The 16,297-nt window shown below is 42.3% G+C and overlaps 1 protein-coding gene across 1 annotated transcript in view; it reads right to left on the bottom strand.

The window, feature by feature from the left end:
- Positions 1-9,104: 9,104 nt before the first annotated feature.
- Positions 9,105-16,297, bottom strand: part of SLC2A9 (solute carrier family 2 member 9) — a 56,062-nt gene continuing 48,869 nt past the window's right edge. The window contains exon 12 of the mRNA XM_009904186.2: positions 9,105-9,775. Coding sequence (XP_009902488.1) covers positions 9,518-9,775 — 258 coding nt within the window. The 3' untranslated portion in view covers positions 9,105-9,517. The remainder of the gene's footprint in view (positions 9,776-16,297) is intronic.

A 16,297-nucleotide genomic window follows, 5' to 3' on the forward strand; every position in this document is an offset into this window, starting at 1 on the left:
GTAGCATTAATGTTCTGGTTAGCTCCATAACAGGTCCTTAGGACTACAGGATGGGGAGACTGTTAATGTCTGTTGTATTTGTTGTTTACCTAACATCCTGCTGGTTTTTAACCTTCTGACTAGCCCTCATTTATGCTGCTAATCAATTACTTTCACACTGCCACAAGCATTTATGTGAATAATCAATGCTGTGTAATAAGTTTTGAGTGAAAACCTGACCTGCAATGGAACAGAAGGGTACAATGCCACTTAGTTGCCTTCAGGATAATGCCCACTGTTACCTACCTCAGATCCCATCTACAAAATTTCATGGTAAAACCTCTCCAGGAACTTTGATCTGGAAGCCCAGAGCTGTGTGGGTTTTACATATGACTGTTTTGTCATTTTTTTATAGTAGCCTAAATAACATCTTATGAGCATGTGGGTCAGGAAAGAATAGAATAGAATAAACCAGGTTGGAAGAGACCTTCAAGATCATTGCGTCCAACCTATCATCCAACACCACCTAGTCAACTAAACCATGCAACCAAGCACCCTACCAAGTCTCCTCCTGAACACCTCCAATGATGGTGACTCCACCACCTCTCCAGGCAGCCCATTCCAATGGGTAATCACTCTCTCTATGAAGAATTTCCTCCTAACATCCAGTCTAAACCTCCCCTGGTGTGTCCTCTTGTTCTGGTGCTGGTTGCCTGGGAGAAGAGACCAGCCCCTGCCTGTCTATAACCTCCCTTGAGGTAGTTGTAGAGAGCAATACGGTCTCCCCCTGAGCCTCCTCTTCTCTAGGCTAAGCAACCCCAGCTCCCTCAGCCTCTTCTCATAGGGCTTGTGCTCCAAACCCCTCACCAACTTTGTTGCCCTTCTCTGGACACGTTCCAGCAAGTCAACAGAACTTTCTGCTGCTGGTCTGGTGGAGCTGTTCATGGTATATCTGATAAGAAGCATCCATCAAATAGACATCCACGATCTGATATTGCATACAGAAGAAAGCATTGTCAACATCTTTCATTTGAAAGAAAAAAGAAATGCCTTTGCCTTCCAGATCTGATTTTTTAAAGAGTCTTGAGCAGCTTAATGACAGTGAAAGCAGGTACGATGTGTTACAATTTTCTGTCACTTCTAAATTTAAGGGGGGAAAAAAATGAAATCAAGAAAGTCTTAGAGCTGTGAACAATTTTGCATTCCAAAGCGATCATCTCTTCAGCACCACCTACATCCCACATCCCACTTCACTTGGACTCCATTTCATCAAGTTGTTAGTTTGGACTGCAAAGATCACCCCGTTCAGCAATTAGCTAGAGACTATCTAAGACACTTATTAGGCTTTTTAAAGTGACTGAAGGCAGCTGTCCTAGTTCATAGCAAATACACAAGCTTGCCAGATATGCTGATTCTCCTCCTACTGCTGCTGAATTGTTACCATTTTTTCTCTCTCACTAACACTCATTTCTAATGCTTATTAGCTGAGGATGTGAGCAATCAGAAGAGGCTGAAACTTGTCGCATCTAACAGCTTCACAGAATTGAATTAGCAACACATAGCAAGGCTCATAAAAGACCAAAGAAAGTTCAGTACCTAACTTCCCAATGATTATCACTAGGCATAGTTTTCCAGTTATCATCTGAAAAGCTCCCTTGTAAGGAAAAACAAAAAAAATAAGTTTGGGGCTGGGTTTATTTTTTGTGTGTGTTTTTGTTTTGTTTTTAAACAACCATGAGAGTTGGAGTGTGGCTGTGCTGGGATTTTCCTAGTGCTGCTGTGCCTGCTTATAGTGCTTGCTGCAACTTGTGTGACAGCCTGGCTAAGCAATCATCTATCTAGAACATCATCTTGTCTCCATAAATTACCTGTACACCTCAAAGATGATCCAATGGTCAATTAAAGGTTACTCAGTTCCTCAGAGAAATGTCTTGGCTATTAGCTGTGGCTCTTCCCTTTTCATTTCAGTTGCATAACGTAAATGTTGAAGTTATCACAGATTTAAATAACTAATCCTATTCATTAATGCTAATTTGTGCCAATGAATTCTACAGCTTTAGTTATGCAATTTTTGAGGTTTTTTCCCCATTACTTTTGGATTTATTTTTAATTGCTCATTGAATAGGTCCTGTGTCACGCACTGTAAAAACAAGCCATTCAGCTGTCTTTTATCCTGTTTTCCTCAGGCATGTTTCTTAACTTTTTTTAACTCTCATTTTCTGTTAGAAAGCTTCAAGTAATAAGCTTCCTTCTATGCCCTTTTTTAGAGAGGAGAATTGGCCTTGTAATACTCTGTTTTTCTTGTGCTATCCCTTTAGCCCTTTGTTTTCTTTGACTGCTGTTGGACAGTGAGCAGTGCTTAGATTTTGCTTTTTATCTTTTGGGAATTATCTCATGATTGGTGGTCTGCTGGGGTGTGTGAACCAGGCTACTAGTGCTCCCACACAAAATCAGAATTGTTTTGGTTGGAAAAGACCTTTAAGATCAAGTCCAACCGTTCTCTAACTCTACCAAGTCTGGTAGTAAACTATGTCCCTCAGTACCATATCTCTCTGTCTTTTAAACACCTCCTGGGATGGGATTTCAACTGCATCCCTGGGGTACCTGTTCCTTAAATAAGAAAACCCCAAAATCACCAACTCAGCCCCAAACTCAGAGAGAAAACACCAAATCAGTGCTTTTGCAGCATCTGAATAATTATACCATTTTCCCAGACTGAGGAAGCAAGTCATCACTTTACTATCTAAAGATTAAAATGCAGGATTCCCCAAGCTTGGACTCCTTTATGTATATTATGTTTCCTGGGTATATTTGTGTGGTTGAAACCACTAGAGGAGTTTTTTTGATTGCTTCTTTTATCACAGGAAAGAAAGTCTCCTAAAAGCTTTTCTTCTGTGCTTTTTAAAAACCAAAGTCCTATGTTTGAAAGAATTTGACTGTAGTGCAGCCTTAGTGGGAACATCTCAACAAAGACATTGGCCATGCAATGCCTGCCCATCAGGTCATGGAAAAAGCAAAGTTAATGCAGCTTAGCTTGCAAGGAAGAGGGTTGCTATGAGTCAAGTTCTGCATGATTGCTTATTGAGCTGTGATGACTTGATTAGGAGTCCAAGTACCAAGCTTTTGCCATGAAATTCACTTTTTTTCACATGGCTCACTCCCAAATGAAGTCACTTGCAGGGAGAATTTTTAACACCTTGAATATTTGCATTAACAAACCTGCTTCACAGTTTGGATCTATGCAGTTCAGGTTTTCAGACAGTATCTGAAATTCATTTTCTGGAGTGAGGCTGGAAGGAAAAGCTGGCAGGTGTTCCCCAAGAATGCTTTACTCAGCTTTGTTCTTCCTGCTGTGTGAGGTGATGAGAGCGCTAACAGTTTATATGGTGATTTCTGTATGGGAAGTCACATAAAGATTGTTATAGGGAAGAAAGCAAGTTTCAAAGAGAAGAGTTTGGTTTGGTAAACATGTAATTTTTTTAATAAAAAAAAAAAAAAAGAAAAAAGAGAACAAGAACTCCTAAGTTTTACTGTGAAGATGAAAATTGTCCCATATGGCTGAACTACTGCTCACATCTTCCCTCACTAGAAAGCAGATCCTTGTGGTGTGAAAATTGACTCCAGAACCTGAAGTATGCAATTCAATTTTTTAGACATATTTCAGTTTTCAGGTTTTGCATTTTTTCCCTCCCAGCAGAAAGAGTTATTTGACTGAATTTCTCAGCAGAAGGCAGAGCTTTAGCAACTCAAAGTCATCCATTGCAAATGACAACTTGCTGCAAAAAAGCCTCACCAACCTCAATGATTCTTACAAACAGTTATTACTACTACCAGCCAGTTTTAAAAGTACATTGGAGAGGTAAATGCTTATTTTTAAAACCCAGCATAAACAAATGAATGAATGAAGTGCAAGACTGGGAAGAAAAATGTAAATAAGGTTGAAAAAAATTAGACAATATCAGGGATGATTTTCTTCCTCAGAACTCCCAACCACAGTGACTCAGGTTGGTCATCCATACGTAAGACTGCACAGTCTTGTAATGGACCATAAAAAGACCCAGGAAAACTGTACAAAGAAACTTTTACAGCTTGCAGATAATCAGATTTACCCAGAACAAAATCTACATCATTTCAGTTTCGTTCCAAAGGTTTATTTTTCAGTCACTGTGTAGAGACAGAGTTGATCGCACACACATAGCCCATGTCCGGTACTTGCACAAACATCATCTTGCACTACCTCACCTCATGTGGCACCACACAACACTCACTGACAAACACGGGGGCTGGACACAGTTTGTTACATTCAACAAGAAAAAAAGGCAAATGCTAAATTGCTGACATTTTCCATTTTGTTCTCTCATTGCTGGAGAAGCTACAGCAACATAACAACAGGGGGAAAAAAAACACCATCATGGAACACAAATTCAAACCCAAGAAAGTTAATGCAGTACTGGCACATCTGAAGTTTCCTCAGAAGCTTTCCCATCCCAAAGCAGCCACGTTCCCTGACCAGTGAGCAAAACACCTACACACATGCACATTTGCATATTATGGGAGGCTCAACATGAGCCAGCAGTGTGCACTTGCAGCCCAGAAAGCCAATCACATCCTGGGCTGCATCAAGAGAGGCATAGCCAGCAGGTCAAGGGAGGTGATTCTCCCCCTCTACTCTGGTAAGACCCCACCTGGAATACTGTGTCCAGTTCTGGAGCCTCCATTACAGGAAGGATCTGGAGGTGCTGGAACATGTCCAGAGAAGGGCCACGAGGATGATTAGAGGGCTGGAGCACCTCTCCTATGAGGACAGACTGAGGGAGTTGGGGCTCTTCAGTCTGGAGAAGAGAAGACTCTGAGACCACCTTCTTGTGGCCTTCCAGTATCTGAAAGAGGCTACAAGAAAGCTGGGGAGGGACTTTTTAGGGTGTCAGGCAGTAATAGGACTAAGGGGAATGGAAAAAAAATTAGAAATGGGTAGATTCAGATTGGATATTAAGAAGTAGTTCTTCACCATGAGGTTGGAGAGACACTGGAACAGGTTGCCCAGGGAGGTGGTGGATCTAGTGTGAGGAGTCCCTGCCCATGGCAGAGGTTTTGGAACTAGGTAATCCTTGAGGTCCCTTCCAACCCTAACAATTCTATCATTCTATGATTAAAACCAGGAGTATGAGATCTGTAAAAAAAATAATTAAGCTGCAGGAAAAGATACACTTGGAGCTACACATGGTCCAGGAGCATGCTAGGAGCCAGCTTGTGTCTTCTTGGCCCCAAGAGCCCCAGCCAGGAGCCTGGAGAAGTACTGTGCTGCCCTCAACCAAGGGGAAGAGGACTTCCAGGGTCACAAATCAGCCAAAGCCACCCTAACATGCTGGTGATATGTCCATATTACCTGTACTCTGTAAGGGATGTTATACCACCCACCTCATTCCTTGCCTAGACCCACAACAACACATTAGCTTCTCCTGCACCTTCAACCCCGACACCACATCAACCTGAACTGTGTGTAGGATGGATTTTTGCTGAGCTACCAGCAGGACAGTTTGAACTAGATGATCCTTGAGGTCCCTTCCAACCATAACAATTCTGTGATTCTATATTGGAGAAGGCATCAACACTCTTCCTACCTAACCGGGGGGCCACCAGGCCCCCCGGCCTTTGTTGTCACCACCACCATCACCCAGTGTGCACCAGGGGCACTCACCAGAGATGAGAGGAGGATCCTCCAGCCCAGATGGGCTCAGCTTGGGGCTTCTGCCCTGCCTGGTGGGGATTAAAAAGGGGAGTGGGTGGGGAGGACCAAGTGGCCACACCTGGGGTGGGAGGAGACTTCCCCCTCTACTCCACTCTGGTGAGATCCCACCTGGAGTACTGCATCCAGTTCTGGGGGCCCTACTAAAAGAAAGATCTGGATGTGGTGGAGCGTGTCCAGAGAAGTGCCACAGCTATGATCGGAGGGCTGGAACACCTCTCCTATGTGGACAGACTGAGGGATTTAGGGCTATGCAGTCCAGTGAATCATAGAATCATAGAATCAACAAGGTTGGAAGAGACCTCAGAGATCAAGTCCAACCTATTACCTAACACCTCATGACTACTAAACCATGGTTTCAAGTGCTACGTCTAATCCCCTCTTGAACACCTCCAGAGATGGTGACTCCACCACCTCCCTGGGCAGCACATTCCTATGGCACATCACTCTTTCTGTGAAGAACTTTCTCCTTGCCTCCAGCCTAAACTTCCCCTGGCACAGCTTGAGACTGTGTCCTCTTGTTCTGGTGCTGGTTGCCTGGGAGAAGAGACCATCCCCTACCTGTCTACAACCTCCCTTGAGGTTCTCCCCTGAGCTTCCTCTTCTCCAGGCTAAACAACCCCAGCTCCCTCAGCTGCTCCTCATAGGGCTTGTGCTCGAGACCTCTCACCAGCCTCATTAGAGAAGGCTCCGAGGAGACTTTGTTGTGGCTTTTCAGTATCTGAATGGGGCCCACAAGAAAGCTGGTGAGGGACTTTTTAGGGTATCAGGTAATAGGACCAGGGAGGATGGCAAAACAAAATAAATGGGTAGATTCAGATTGGATGTTAGGAAGAAATTCTTCACCATGAGGGTGGTGAGACTCTGGAACAGGTTGCCCAGGGAAGTGGTAGAAGCCACATTCCTGGAGGTTTTTAAGGCCACGCTGGATGTGGCTCTGAGCAACCTGATCTAGTGTGAGGGTCCCTGCCCATGGCAGGAGGGTTGGAACTGGATGATCCTTGAGGTGCCTTCCAACCCTAACAATTCTATGGTTTGGAATTACTTTTAACCTGTACCACAGGATGCACTAAACCCCTGGTAAGTTGTGCATCTGTCCCCTGGTGTCCCTGGTCAGTAGCAGCTCCTTTTGGAGCCACCCAGAAAGTGTTTATCTGGAGCATGCCTACCTCATTCAGGGCAAGAGATGGGAAAATGAGGTGGTAGAAGTGGAAAACACAACCCCTTGCCATTAATGCTGTACAAACCCATGAGCTGTGCTAGGAAATTCTGTGGAGCCATCTCTTTACCTACACATTCAGAGCTGGGCTCCAAATGCAAGTGTAAGCAGAAGTCCAACACAACTACTGTGCCAGGTCAACACCATGTGTTATTGAAGTCATCCAATGGCAATGTTATCAACAAGTACGGCCTCTAATGTACATTAATGGCCAGCACTAAGTGCTGAGTTCCCCTGATTCTAATAATACTAACCATGATGGTTTCCAGTCTTGCCACCTTGACTTAAATCAGCTGACATCCTACCACGTTAATAGCCTCAAAAGCATAGATGACTCTAAGTCTGAATGAAAAGGTTTGAATTTGCCAGGCTCAACCTGCAGGTAGAAGAGGAAGAACTTCCTCCTGAAATATTCTGGAGAGGTGGCATTTTTTTTTAACATAGTCATTCCCTTAGCAAGCCTCTGAAACACATGGAATAGGCAACTGAATCTCCTGAAAGATGACATTTTTATTTGTTAGACATATAACTTTACAAGTGCTTATCAGAAAACATTTTTGTTCACTTTTCTTTCAGCTTTTTGATTAGTTTCAATGATTATCCCTTGGTATAATCCTGATTCACTCTGTTCCTTAACAGTAGCACCAATATCACAAATACTGTTGTTCCTTCTGAAGTCTCTGGCTCATATGTATTTTAATGTTCTTACTTGCTGCTGCACCTCTGTCCCAGTAAAAGAACATAAATTGTGGTATAAAGGCTCAGATCAATTTTTTTTGCTCCTCTTAACTACTATTAGTAGTGAAATTGCCCTATTAGGTCAGCTTACAATGTCTGCAGTAAGTATGGCACATACAAACAAATCACAGTAGTAACAGCTGAACATTAGGATCTCTGATTTTAATTTACACTGTCACTTATAGTGTAGGAAAAAAATCAAACAGGTTACCACTTGGGGAAATCTGAGAAGCACCCAACTACTGGAAAACAATTCTCCATTGTGCATACATAGGAATATATAAATATTAATGTATTCCTATATTTGGAATATATATTAATATATGTGTGTATATATACATTTATATATATACAACTCCCCCCCCCCAAATGCTCCAAATGTAGGAACTTCAGGATTAGTAAATATAACCTGTGGAAGCAGCTGGCTCTACCTACATGCTGCACTTGCTGCTTGTGCCTTGCTCCTAACTGAGAGCAGCTCTAAGACTTTCTGACTTTTCATATAAAAGAGCTAACTACTCCTTGTAAAAGTGCTTATTACCCCCCTCAGCATCCAGGTACCTAGAAGGATCAAGAAAAACACATTATCAAAATTACAGAGTAGAAAGATGCTCATAAAACCCACCCCACGTGGAAGGGAGTGGATCACCTAAGCTCTGCCAGCCTGCTGAATCTGTTGTGAAATTAAGCAGACTCTGCAGACAGCCTTACAAAGCATTAAATAGCTTAGAAACTTACAGTGTGATCTAGGCCTGGAGCTTCAGAATCTAATGCCCAAACTAGAAGTAGTGCTTGAATAGAAAAAACAAACAACCAGGCACCCAAATCCCTTTGGGGAGAGCTGAGTGTTAAGGAATTGTGGTTACTGGATCTCAGGGAAATTTGGGCTCCCAGGATTTGTTTGAAAAGAAAAGCTAAAAAAAAAGGCAATCAAACCCCCTAACCCTTTGAACACTTGGTGTTTGATTAATTTATAGACTTTTTTTTTTTAGTGCTACACCCTACACACACCATCAGAGTTTTTTTTCTCACTTCACCATGAAGTTTAGTTTTCATTCCATACAGAAGCTTCTACAGCTGATATTAAAAAACAAAATTACACCCCCACCCCCCCACCCCCAAATATATATATGCACACACATACACAGAAATGCAGTGCTGGCAAACCCAGAAATGACAGGCACCTCTGTAATAGTCAATCAGGATTTGCAAGAGGGACAGAGCAAGCCATCAGGACCCAGAGCTTCCCATTGCTGGGAAGGTGGGAGCTGTTCAGACAAGGCAACTGAAAGTCAAAATAGCTGCAAAAGCAATGGGAGGTCAGGAGAGTGGCAGCAGTCTTCTTTCAAGTCCTCAATTCTCACGTGTAACTCGAGTGGTGGATTGGAAACATGGAGAGATGTGAGCTGGTACCATTTCTTGGCAGACCTCTATTGAATCTCTTCCATTTTCCTTCTTTCTCCTCCTCTCTGGTGACTGCACACCCACCTCCTCCTGAGCACACAGGGCTACTCAGCCAGCTGCTGCTATCAAGCCTGGCTCCCCACCACCACTTTACTTCCCTGAATCTATATTCCTAACCCACTCATCACAGCACCTATTTCCCAGGTGCCAAGAAAACTGGCTCTTATTTATTTAATCAGCTGCTCCCTCTTCTGCCTCTCATTTCCTCAACCATCACTCTAGCTTCTAACAAGTTCAACAGTTCTCACTTAAAACATTCAAGGGGGAAGCATTTCATGCTATCACATAAAAAACACAAGTCATGCTCTGCTACAAACATACTGAATGGAAAGAGCAGGTTTCCCCCCATCCCCTGAAAGAGCATCCTGGGCTTACACAATCCCTTTCTTGGTTTCCCCATTGTCCACTGAAGATGTGAAGTTTGATTCTTGTTCTTCACTGGATTTCCTCTCCCCTGGGTAGTGGTTCATTTCTTGCATTTCTAAAGACACTTTATTCCTCTTGGCAAATGCCTGGCTGATCTCATGGAATGTCTTATTTTTTGTTTCAGGCAGGACAAAAAACAGGTAGGTAGCTCCAGCAAAGCAAATGGCGGCGAACACGAGGAAGCAATAGGTCTGTAAACCACTCTGTGAACAGAAAACAAGGCAGATATCTCAGAAAAGGGACAAAATTCTGAAGAAAAGCAACATCAAGAACAGTTTGAAAGGAAAAAAAAGGGTGTTGTGGAGCAATTTTTAACCAAGTACAGCAAGTGCTGGCATTCATTGCAAGTCAGTGTTTAGAGGTTCATAAAAATGCATGAATCTTTAGTTTCTCCAACACTGCTTGTGACCCATGGATGGAGAAGCAGGATCCTGGCAGGGGTGTGCAGGCCTGCCATCTGAGTGCTGCTGGGAGGCACCAGCCTGGGCTCAGGCACCACGGGTGAGAGGAGAGCAGGTGGCAGCGGCACCCCTGCTGTGTGCACACAGCTCTGCTGAGCCCTGTGCTGCGCAGTGCTGCTGGAGAGCAGGCAGATGTGGCACTGGGTTGCTCTGCAGCACTGCCTCCCAGTTCCTATGTAAGGCAGCACGCAAGGCACGCTTTTGCAGCACACAGCACGTGGGACACCTATGAGAGCCAGGGGCATCTGCATCACAGTGCTTAGAAGCTTTGAGATTTGCAACATAAACAAGGGAAAAAAGCCCAATTGGCAGACATCTACATAACTTCTATGGGAACTTATGGCAGGAAAAAAACAATCTATAAAATGCACCCTTTTTTTCATGATAGAAACTAGGGTAAAAATTAACTGGAAATGAAGTTTTTACTTCACTATATAAAAAAAGAGTACAGTCACACAGAAGTGAATCTAACATTATAAAACCTTCAACCAGCTAGTAGGAGCTGCACGATGTTTTCCATGGACAGTTCATTACCCAGTTCAGCCCTTCAGCTCCTGTCTGTAATAGGAAAAGCAGGAAAGTGCATCTTCTGATGTTGATTATGGACTCTTGGGATCATCAATGATTTTTTTAGTTATACCCTAGAAGCATGAATTCCTGAGCAACCTGACCATCACAAGCCAATGAGCACGGGGTGATAAGGCAGGGGAAATATTCCAGCATGGAGCAGATATGACTTTCAAGCTTATACAGAGGCAGAAGCAAATGGATTTAGTAGATAGGGGGGGGGGGGGAAACCACTTCATAAATCATCCTGTCATGCTACAAATTCAAATTGTGCATCTGGATCTTCTGCATTTGAAATTGTTGTTCTGTCTGGAATTGTGGTTTGTGGTTTGGTTTCTTCCTTTAAAAAATGTTCATTGAACTAAATCTTCTCTGTGCTGAAAACAAACCATTAATGCCTAGCACCAATAAGCCTGGAAATCAGCTGCCACGAGTTACTTGCATCTCCTGGTTGGCCAGCCACAACTTTGTCCCCCCTTTCTTATCTCTGTTTATTTCTTTGCTGTCTGTGATCTGAATTAGTGTTTATCATCTTCTTTGATTCCTGTCTCCTTGGACCTTTTCCAGTTGAACTGAACACTCTTGTGAGTGCATATTTTACCTGTAATTATTTTACATAATATTTATGTCTCTTGGTAATAAGCACACTCTCCTTAATTTCTGCAGATCCCTTTAGAAGTAGTTCCCAAGATCTCCAACTGAAGTTATACAGGGAATAAGCTAAAACTTTTGCTATAAATCCTACAAATAGGATTGAGGGAAGAGGCCAAGACATTGTACTCAGCAGGAATAGCACAATGGAGTCCTAATTCCTGGAGAGAAACACAGCACAGTGATCACAAAATGCCCTTTTCTCACCAGCTAATCTTCAGTCATAATATTTCTTTAAAGCTGGGTATTATTTCACACACAGAGGAAAGACAAACACTCATAAGCCTTTTGCAACTCAGAGTTCAGCTTGTATGCACAAACCTGCATTTGGCAAAGAAAAACATCACATGTGAATCAAATTGCTCATTATAAACACAAACCCTTCCATCTGCACCACACATTGACAGAGGATCTAGGACAGAAGTACAGGATAAAGCAGAAGGAAAATCCCTAATCCTTAGTGAGACATAGGTGGGATGCAGCTCAGACTAGATGGTTCATTTTTATTTGTTCTGATGTACTCTGAACTGCCTGGTGCTAGAGAAAAGATCTGAGGAGTGGAAAAATGGAGGAATTTGCCACAGCATGTCTGATGTGCCCAGCAGGGGATCCAGAAGATAGGATGATGTCCTGGGAAAAGGATAAATGCTGAGTTATTGAATGATCCCTCCTAGAGAAAAAGTACTGATAGACAGATCTGACAGGAAAGTGGATGCATCTTTGTTCCATGAAATTACTATGCTTTTTCTTGTTTATACTATATAATATTTGTATTATGCCTGTGAAGCCTTTTTCACTCATTTACTCTGACATCTGTAATCTCCATAATGCCAGCACCATCCACACACCCTACCACCTCCACCCTGGCACGTCTTCAGATTCAGAACCTTCAGGTTAGGAACAAGCTGCCAATTCACCAAGGTTCTTCTCCTCCTTCAACACCAAGCAGGCTTTCCAGAGCTAGGAACACATCATTTTAGCAATACTTGAAGCCAGGATTTTATGCACAAGGTTAGAAACCAAAAAGGTTAGAAGGAAGATGGAAAAAGGCACTACAGTTTTCTGTGCTTAATAGTTTGCCCCTATAATTTCTTTAGCACTCCTTCCTGCTTAAACATCCAAGGTTCAAAGGTGCCTGAAGTTCCAGGTGGTTTCCTAAATTATAATAACTCTGTCTCTTGATAGGCTTAGAGATATTTGCTCAGAGTCAAGATCAGATACACTGGTGAAGGTCCTTTCTGTGGATTACTGAAGACGCCCTGCCCTCCTTGGTGCACAAGGGAGGGCAAGAAAACACCAGACATACTTATGCAATCTCCCAAGGAAAGCACCTTGGATACCTGCAGCCTGTTCCTAGTTAATCAGCAGGCTAAAGCAGGATGTACATTGGGTTTTTCAAGGCTACTGAAGGCTATTGCTCTACAGGATATTTAAAAGTCAAGCATAAACTTTTAAACCTCTTATTTTCATACCAGCTTTCTAAGGAGCCTATTTAAAACACAGCATTTCTGGAAAAGTCTTGACAGTTGAATTTTGAATTACTCATCTCTCTCTTTTCTGCAGCTACCAAGGCTCTGCATGTGTAAAAATAAAAAAGAAAAGAAAAGGCAAAAAAGACAACCAGGAAATTATTCACCTAGGTCATGCATGAAATTACCACCAAAAAGAATCAAAGTTGAAGGGCTCCAGCAATTCCCCCAAATCAGGTCCCAGGCATGGCAGGCAATCTAGATGTGAGGAGGAAGTTCTTCACCGTGAGAGTGGTGAAGCCCTGGAATGGGTTGTCCAGGGAGGTGGTTGAGGCCCCATCCCTGGAGGTGTTTAAGACCAGGCTGGATGAGGCTCTGGCCAGCCTGATCTAGTGTGGGGTGCCCATGGCAGGGGGGTTGGAACTAGATGATCCTTGTAGTCCCTTCCAACCCTGAGTGATGCTATGATGTTATGAATTAAACCTGCCTTTGAGGATGAGATGCAGCTGTGTGAGTGAATGAGTGAGGTGTGTGAATAACTAGGTGCAGTCCCAGCCACCTTTTCTTACACAAAGGGATTAATAAACATATTCCCATCTTGTGCCACACAGGCTAGGCAGAATGTACAGGCATTTCCTCCACCTCTCTTTAAACAACATTGTGAAGAATACTGAATTTTTACCATTATGAACAGACTGGAAATGCCCAGAGTGAATGAACCAAAGGGCTCAGGTTTTTTTAAGGCCAAAAAGCAAATGGAAACAAATAAAAACCTTGACATTGAAATGCTTTGATTAAAAAAGAAAACCAAAACCCCAAATCCAAAACAAAACAATTTGCCACTTCTATAGTCTGCCAGCTGAGAACACTCTTCCCACTCATGGCTTCCATGCTGTGAAGGCTGGAGTGTGGGAAAAATACAAATGTAATTGAGTAGAACATCATCAGTGCTATTTAACAATGGCTGCTTACTGACTTAACCCATTGAGTAGCAGACAAGGTGAAGTTCCAAGCAGGACTGTGATACTGAAAACAGGAGAGTAGATATTCTAGGGCAGATGTAGCAAAACAAACGAGGAAATGAACAAATTCTGAATCAGATTTAGCAAGCTTCACAAATTATTATTTAAACAGAACTTTTGGCTCTTCCCAGCAGATGCCAACAAGTGATTCTAAATTCAGAACTTGCAGTGTCACAGCCCAGTGGCACTGGCAATGGGTTCTTCCATTTGGAAATTGCCACAAAGATTAGAGCCATGAGATGGGGTCAAACTGGATTTTGAAGTGCTGAGGTCAAATGATAATGCTTAGATGTCTCGCTAAAACGTTCATCAGTGTAACAGCTATTCATGTAGACATTTGATCTTACTTTGCTTCAAATTAATATTACCCACAGAAACAAATGGATGGGAGACTTTGTGTCCTTTACCCTTTCTCCTCTGCTTTCAAACATAATTTAAGGTTCTGTTGAAGGTGCAGGACAATGAAGGACAGAGCATTAAAATATAATGTAAGAAACACATTTCCTGAGTAAAAAAATAGAGAAAAATAGAGACATTTTGAGACATGAACTATGATTTCACCCCAAGTCTCACACATTCTCTATTTCCTCATTAAAAAGTTAGCAGATCCTTGTATTTTGTACTTTAAGCTGGTGGCTTTTATTTAAGAGCATTTTTCCTCATATCTAATCTTCTGGTAGCCTGCATTTCATTTTCTCACCTTGAGGGAACTGTAACCCTTTCCCTTCATACAAGTGCACTGTAGTTGCTTTAAACCTCAGATGTATTTTCAAAAGCTTGAAATAGTTAGGATGAGAGAATCTGTGTATAGGTTTCTGTGCACACCTTTGGTGTTGAACTGCATAACAGAAAAAGTCAAAGTGTATTACTGTATAGTAAGGAAATAAGGAAAACCAAAACCCATCTTGCTGGGTAAGTGAATATTGATGCATGAGAAGGAAAATCTCAAGTGTGAAAATAAGGAAGAAACAAGAGCAGAAGTGCAGGAGAGCCTCCAGCAACAAGTATTACAATTCAGGAGTATTACTTCACAGGCAGAAATCATCAGTTTCTGAAATGGGGAAGCTAACACATGCATAGGCCTTTGCATCAGATTAGTAAGCAAACTGAGCTGAGGCTACAAGTCTTGTAACACCTACATCCCACATGATACTGAGCTCTATCTGGATCACAGATCCAAGCAGATTATTTTTCCAGACACTCCAACTAGTCTCAAAACAAAAGAAAATCAGAATTTACCTAATTCCTAGCTAGTGACAATTTGTACTTCACCTCTACCCCAGTATAAGGAAAGAACTTACATGGAAAAGATACATGGAAAAGATACATGAAAATTCACAGTATTATCTTTAGAGTACTTCTCTTCCTCACTTGAAATTCCAGCTGCTAGAAGCACTTGCTACTCAGGGGGACATGATGTCCACCTATTTGTTCTCCTTTCCTGTCAACTCAGCATCTGCATCTGCCTCTGCCTCTCAGCATGGAGTAATCAAAGACCCCCTATGCCAGGGCGTAAAGAACTCCACCTCCACTCATGATTCTTCTGTTCAAGAAGCTCTTCATTAAATCAAGGACTGGAATAAATACCCTGTGGGACGCTGAACTCCTTATGCAGGTTTGAGCAGCTAAGAGAAACTCCACTGCCTGAAATGAACTCTTCAGCCAACAGTTAAAAATGTGTCAGTCTGCTCTGTTCAACAGAAGATAAACAAACACAAATAAACTGAAAAATTGCAAGAAATAAAGCATCTGATGGCTGCTGGGTAAAGTCAGTTAACTTTTACACAGAGCAGATGTGATTTGAGTCCACCACTGAATTTGTACCCTGAGAAGTAGAAAATTCACAGGAAACCTTCAGTGGTAACTGAGTCCTGTACATCTGAGACACACTGCAGTGCAACTAGAAAATACTGACATAGAAGTAACACAGGATACTTGACAGTCTGTGACTTAAACCAGAGAAGAACAGATAGGTTCCTCCTGTCACATTTGGGGTGGTGTTTTGTAATGAGTCACTACTTGCCAAAGGGAAAATGATCTGTTTCCTCTCATTATCCATGAAAGAAGGAATAGATGAAATAATAATAAGCTTACAGAAGGATGACTAATACAACCTTCAGGTTAGAGATTCCTCAAAATTCTGTGGATGCTTGATTCCTGCCCAAGTTGTTCTGAAATTCACAAGGCTTTCTCTGACGTGTCAGAGAAGTTTAACACTCTCTGATCTTTTTGAACTGAGGAACATGAGTGACCTTTTCTCCCTCCTCAGTGCAGTTAGCCTTTTCTTTCTCAGATGGAGTACTTTTAGGTTTGCTTTCTTTCACTTCAATCTCACTGCAATTTTTGTCATTTCTTACTCTTAATTTTCCTGCATTTCTCAAGCCCAAAGTATCACAGCTTTCCTATGCCATCACCCTTTCCAAGGAGAAGAGTAATTGCAGTTGTCTTCTACTTTCTTTCAGCATTTTGATTCTCCTGCCACCGCAACCTGCATCAGCCCTTCTTGCAGTGACACTGATGTCTCATGGTAACAAAAAAAAAAAACAACACCAAAA

Source organism: Dryobates pubescens, chromosome 23, assembly GCF_014839835.1.
Source record: "Dryobates pubescens isolate bDryPub1 chromosome 23, bDryPub1.pri, whole genome shotgun sequence".
NCBI classification, from domain to species: domain Eukaryota; kingdom Metazoa; phylum Chordata; class Aves; order Piciformes; family Picidae; genus Dryobates; species Dryobates pubescens.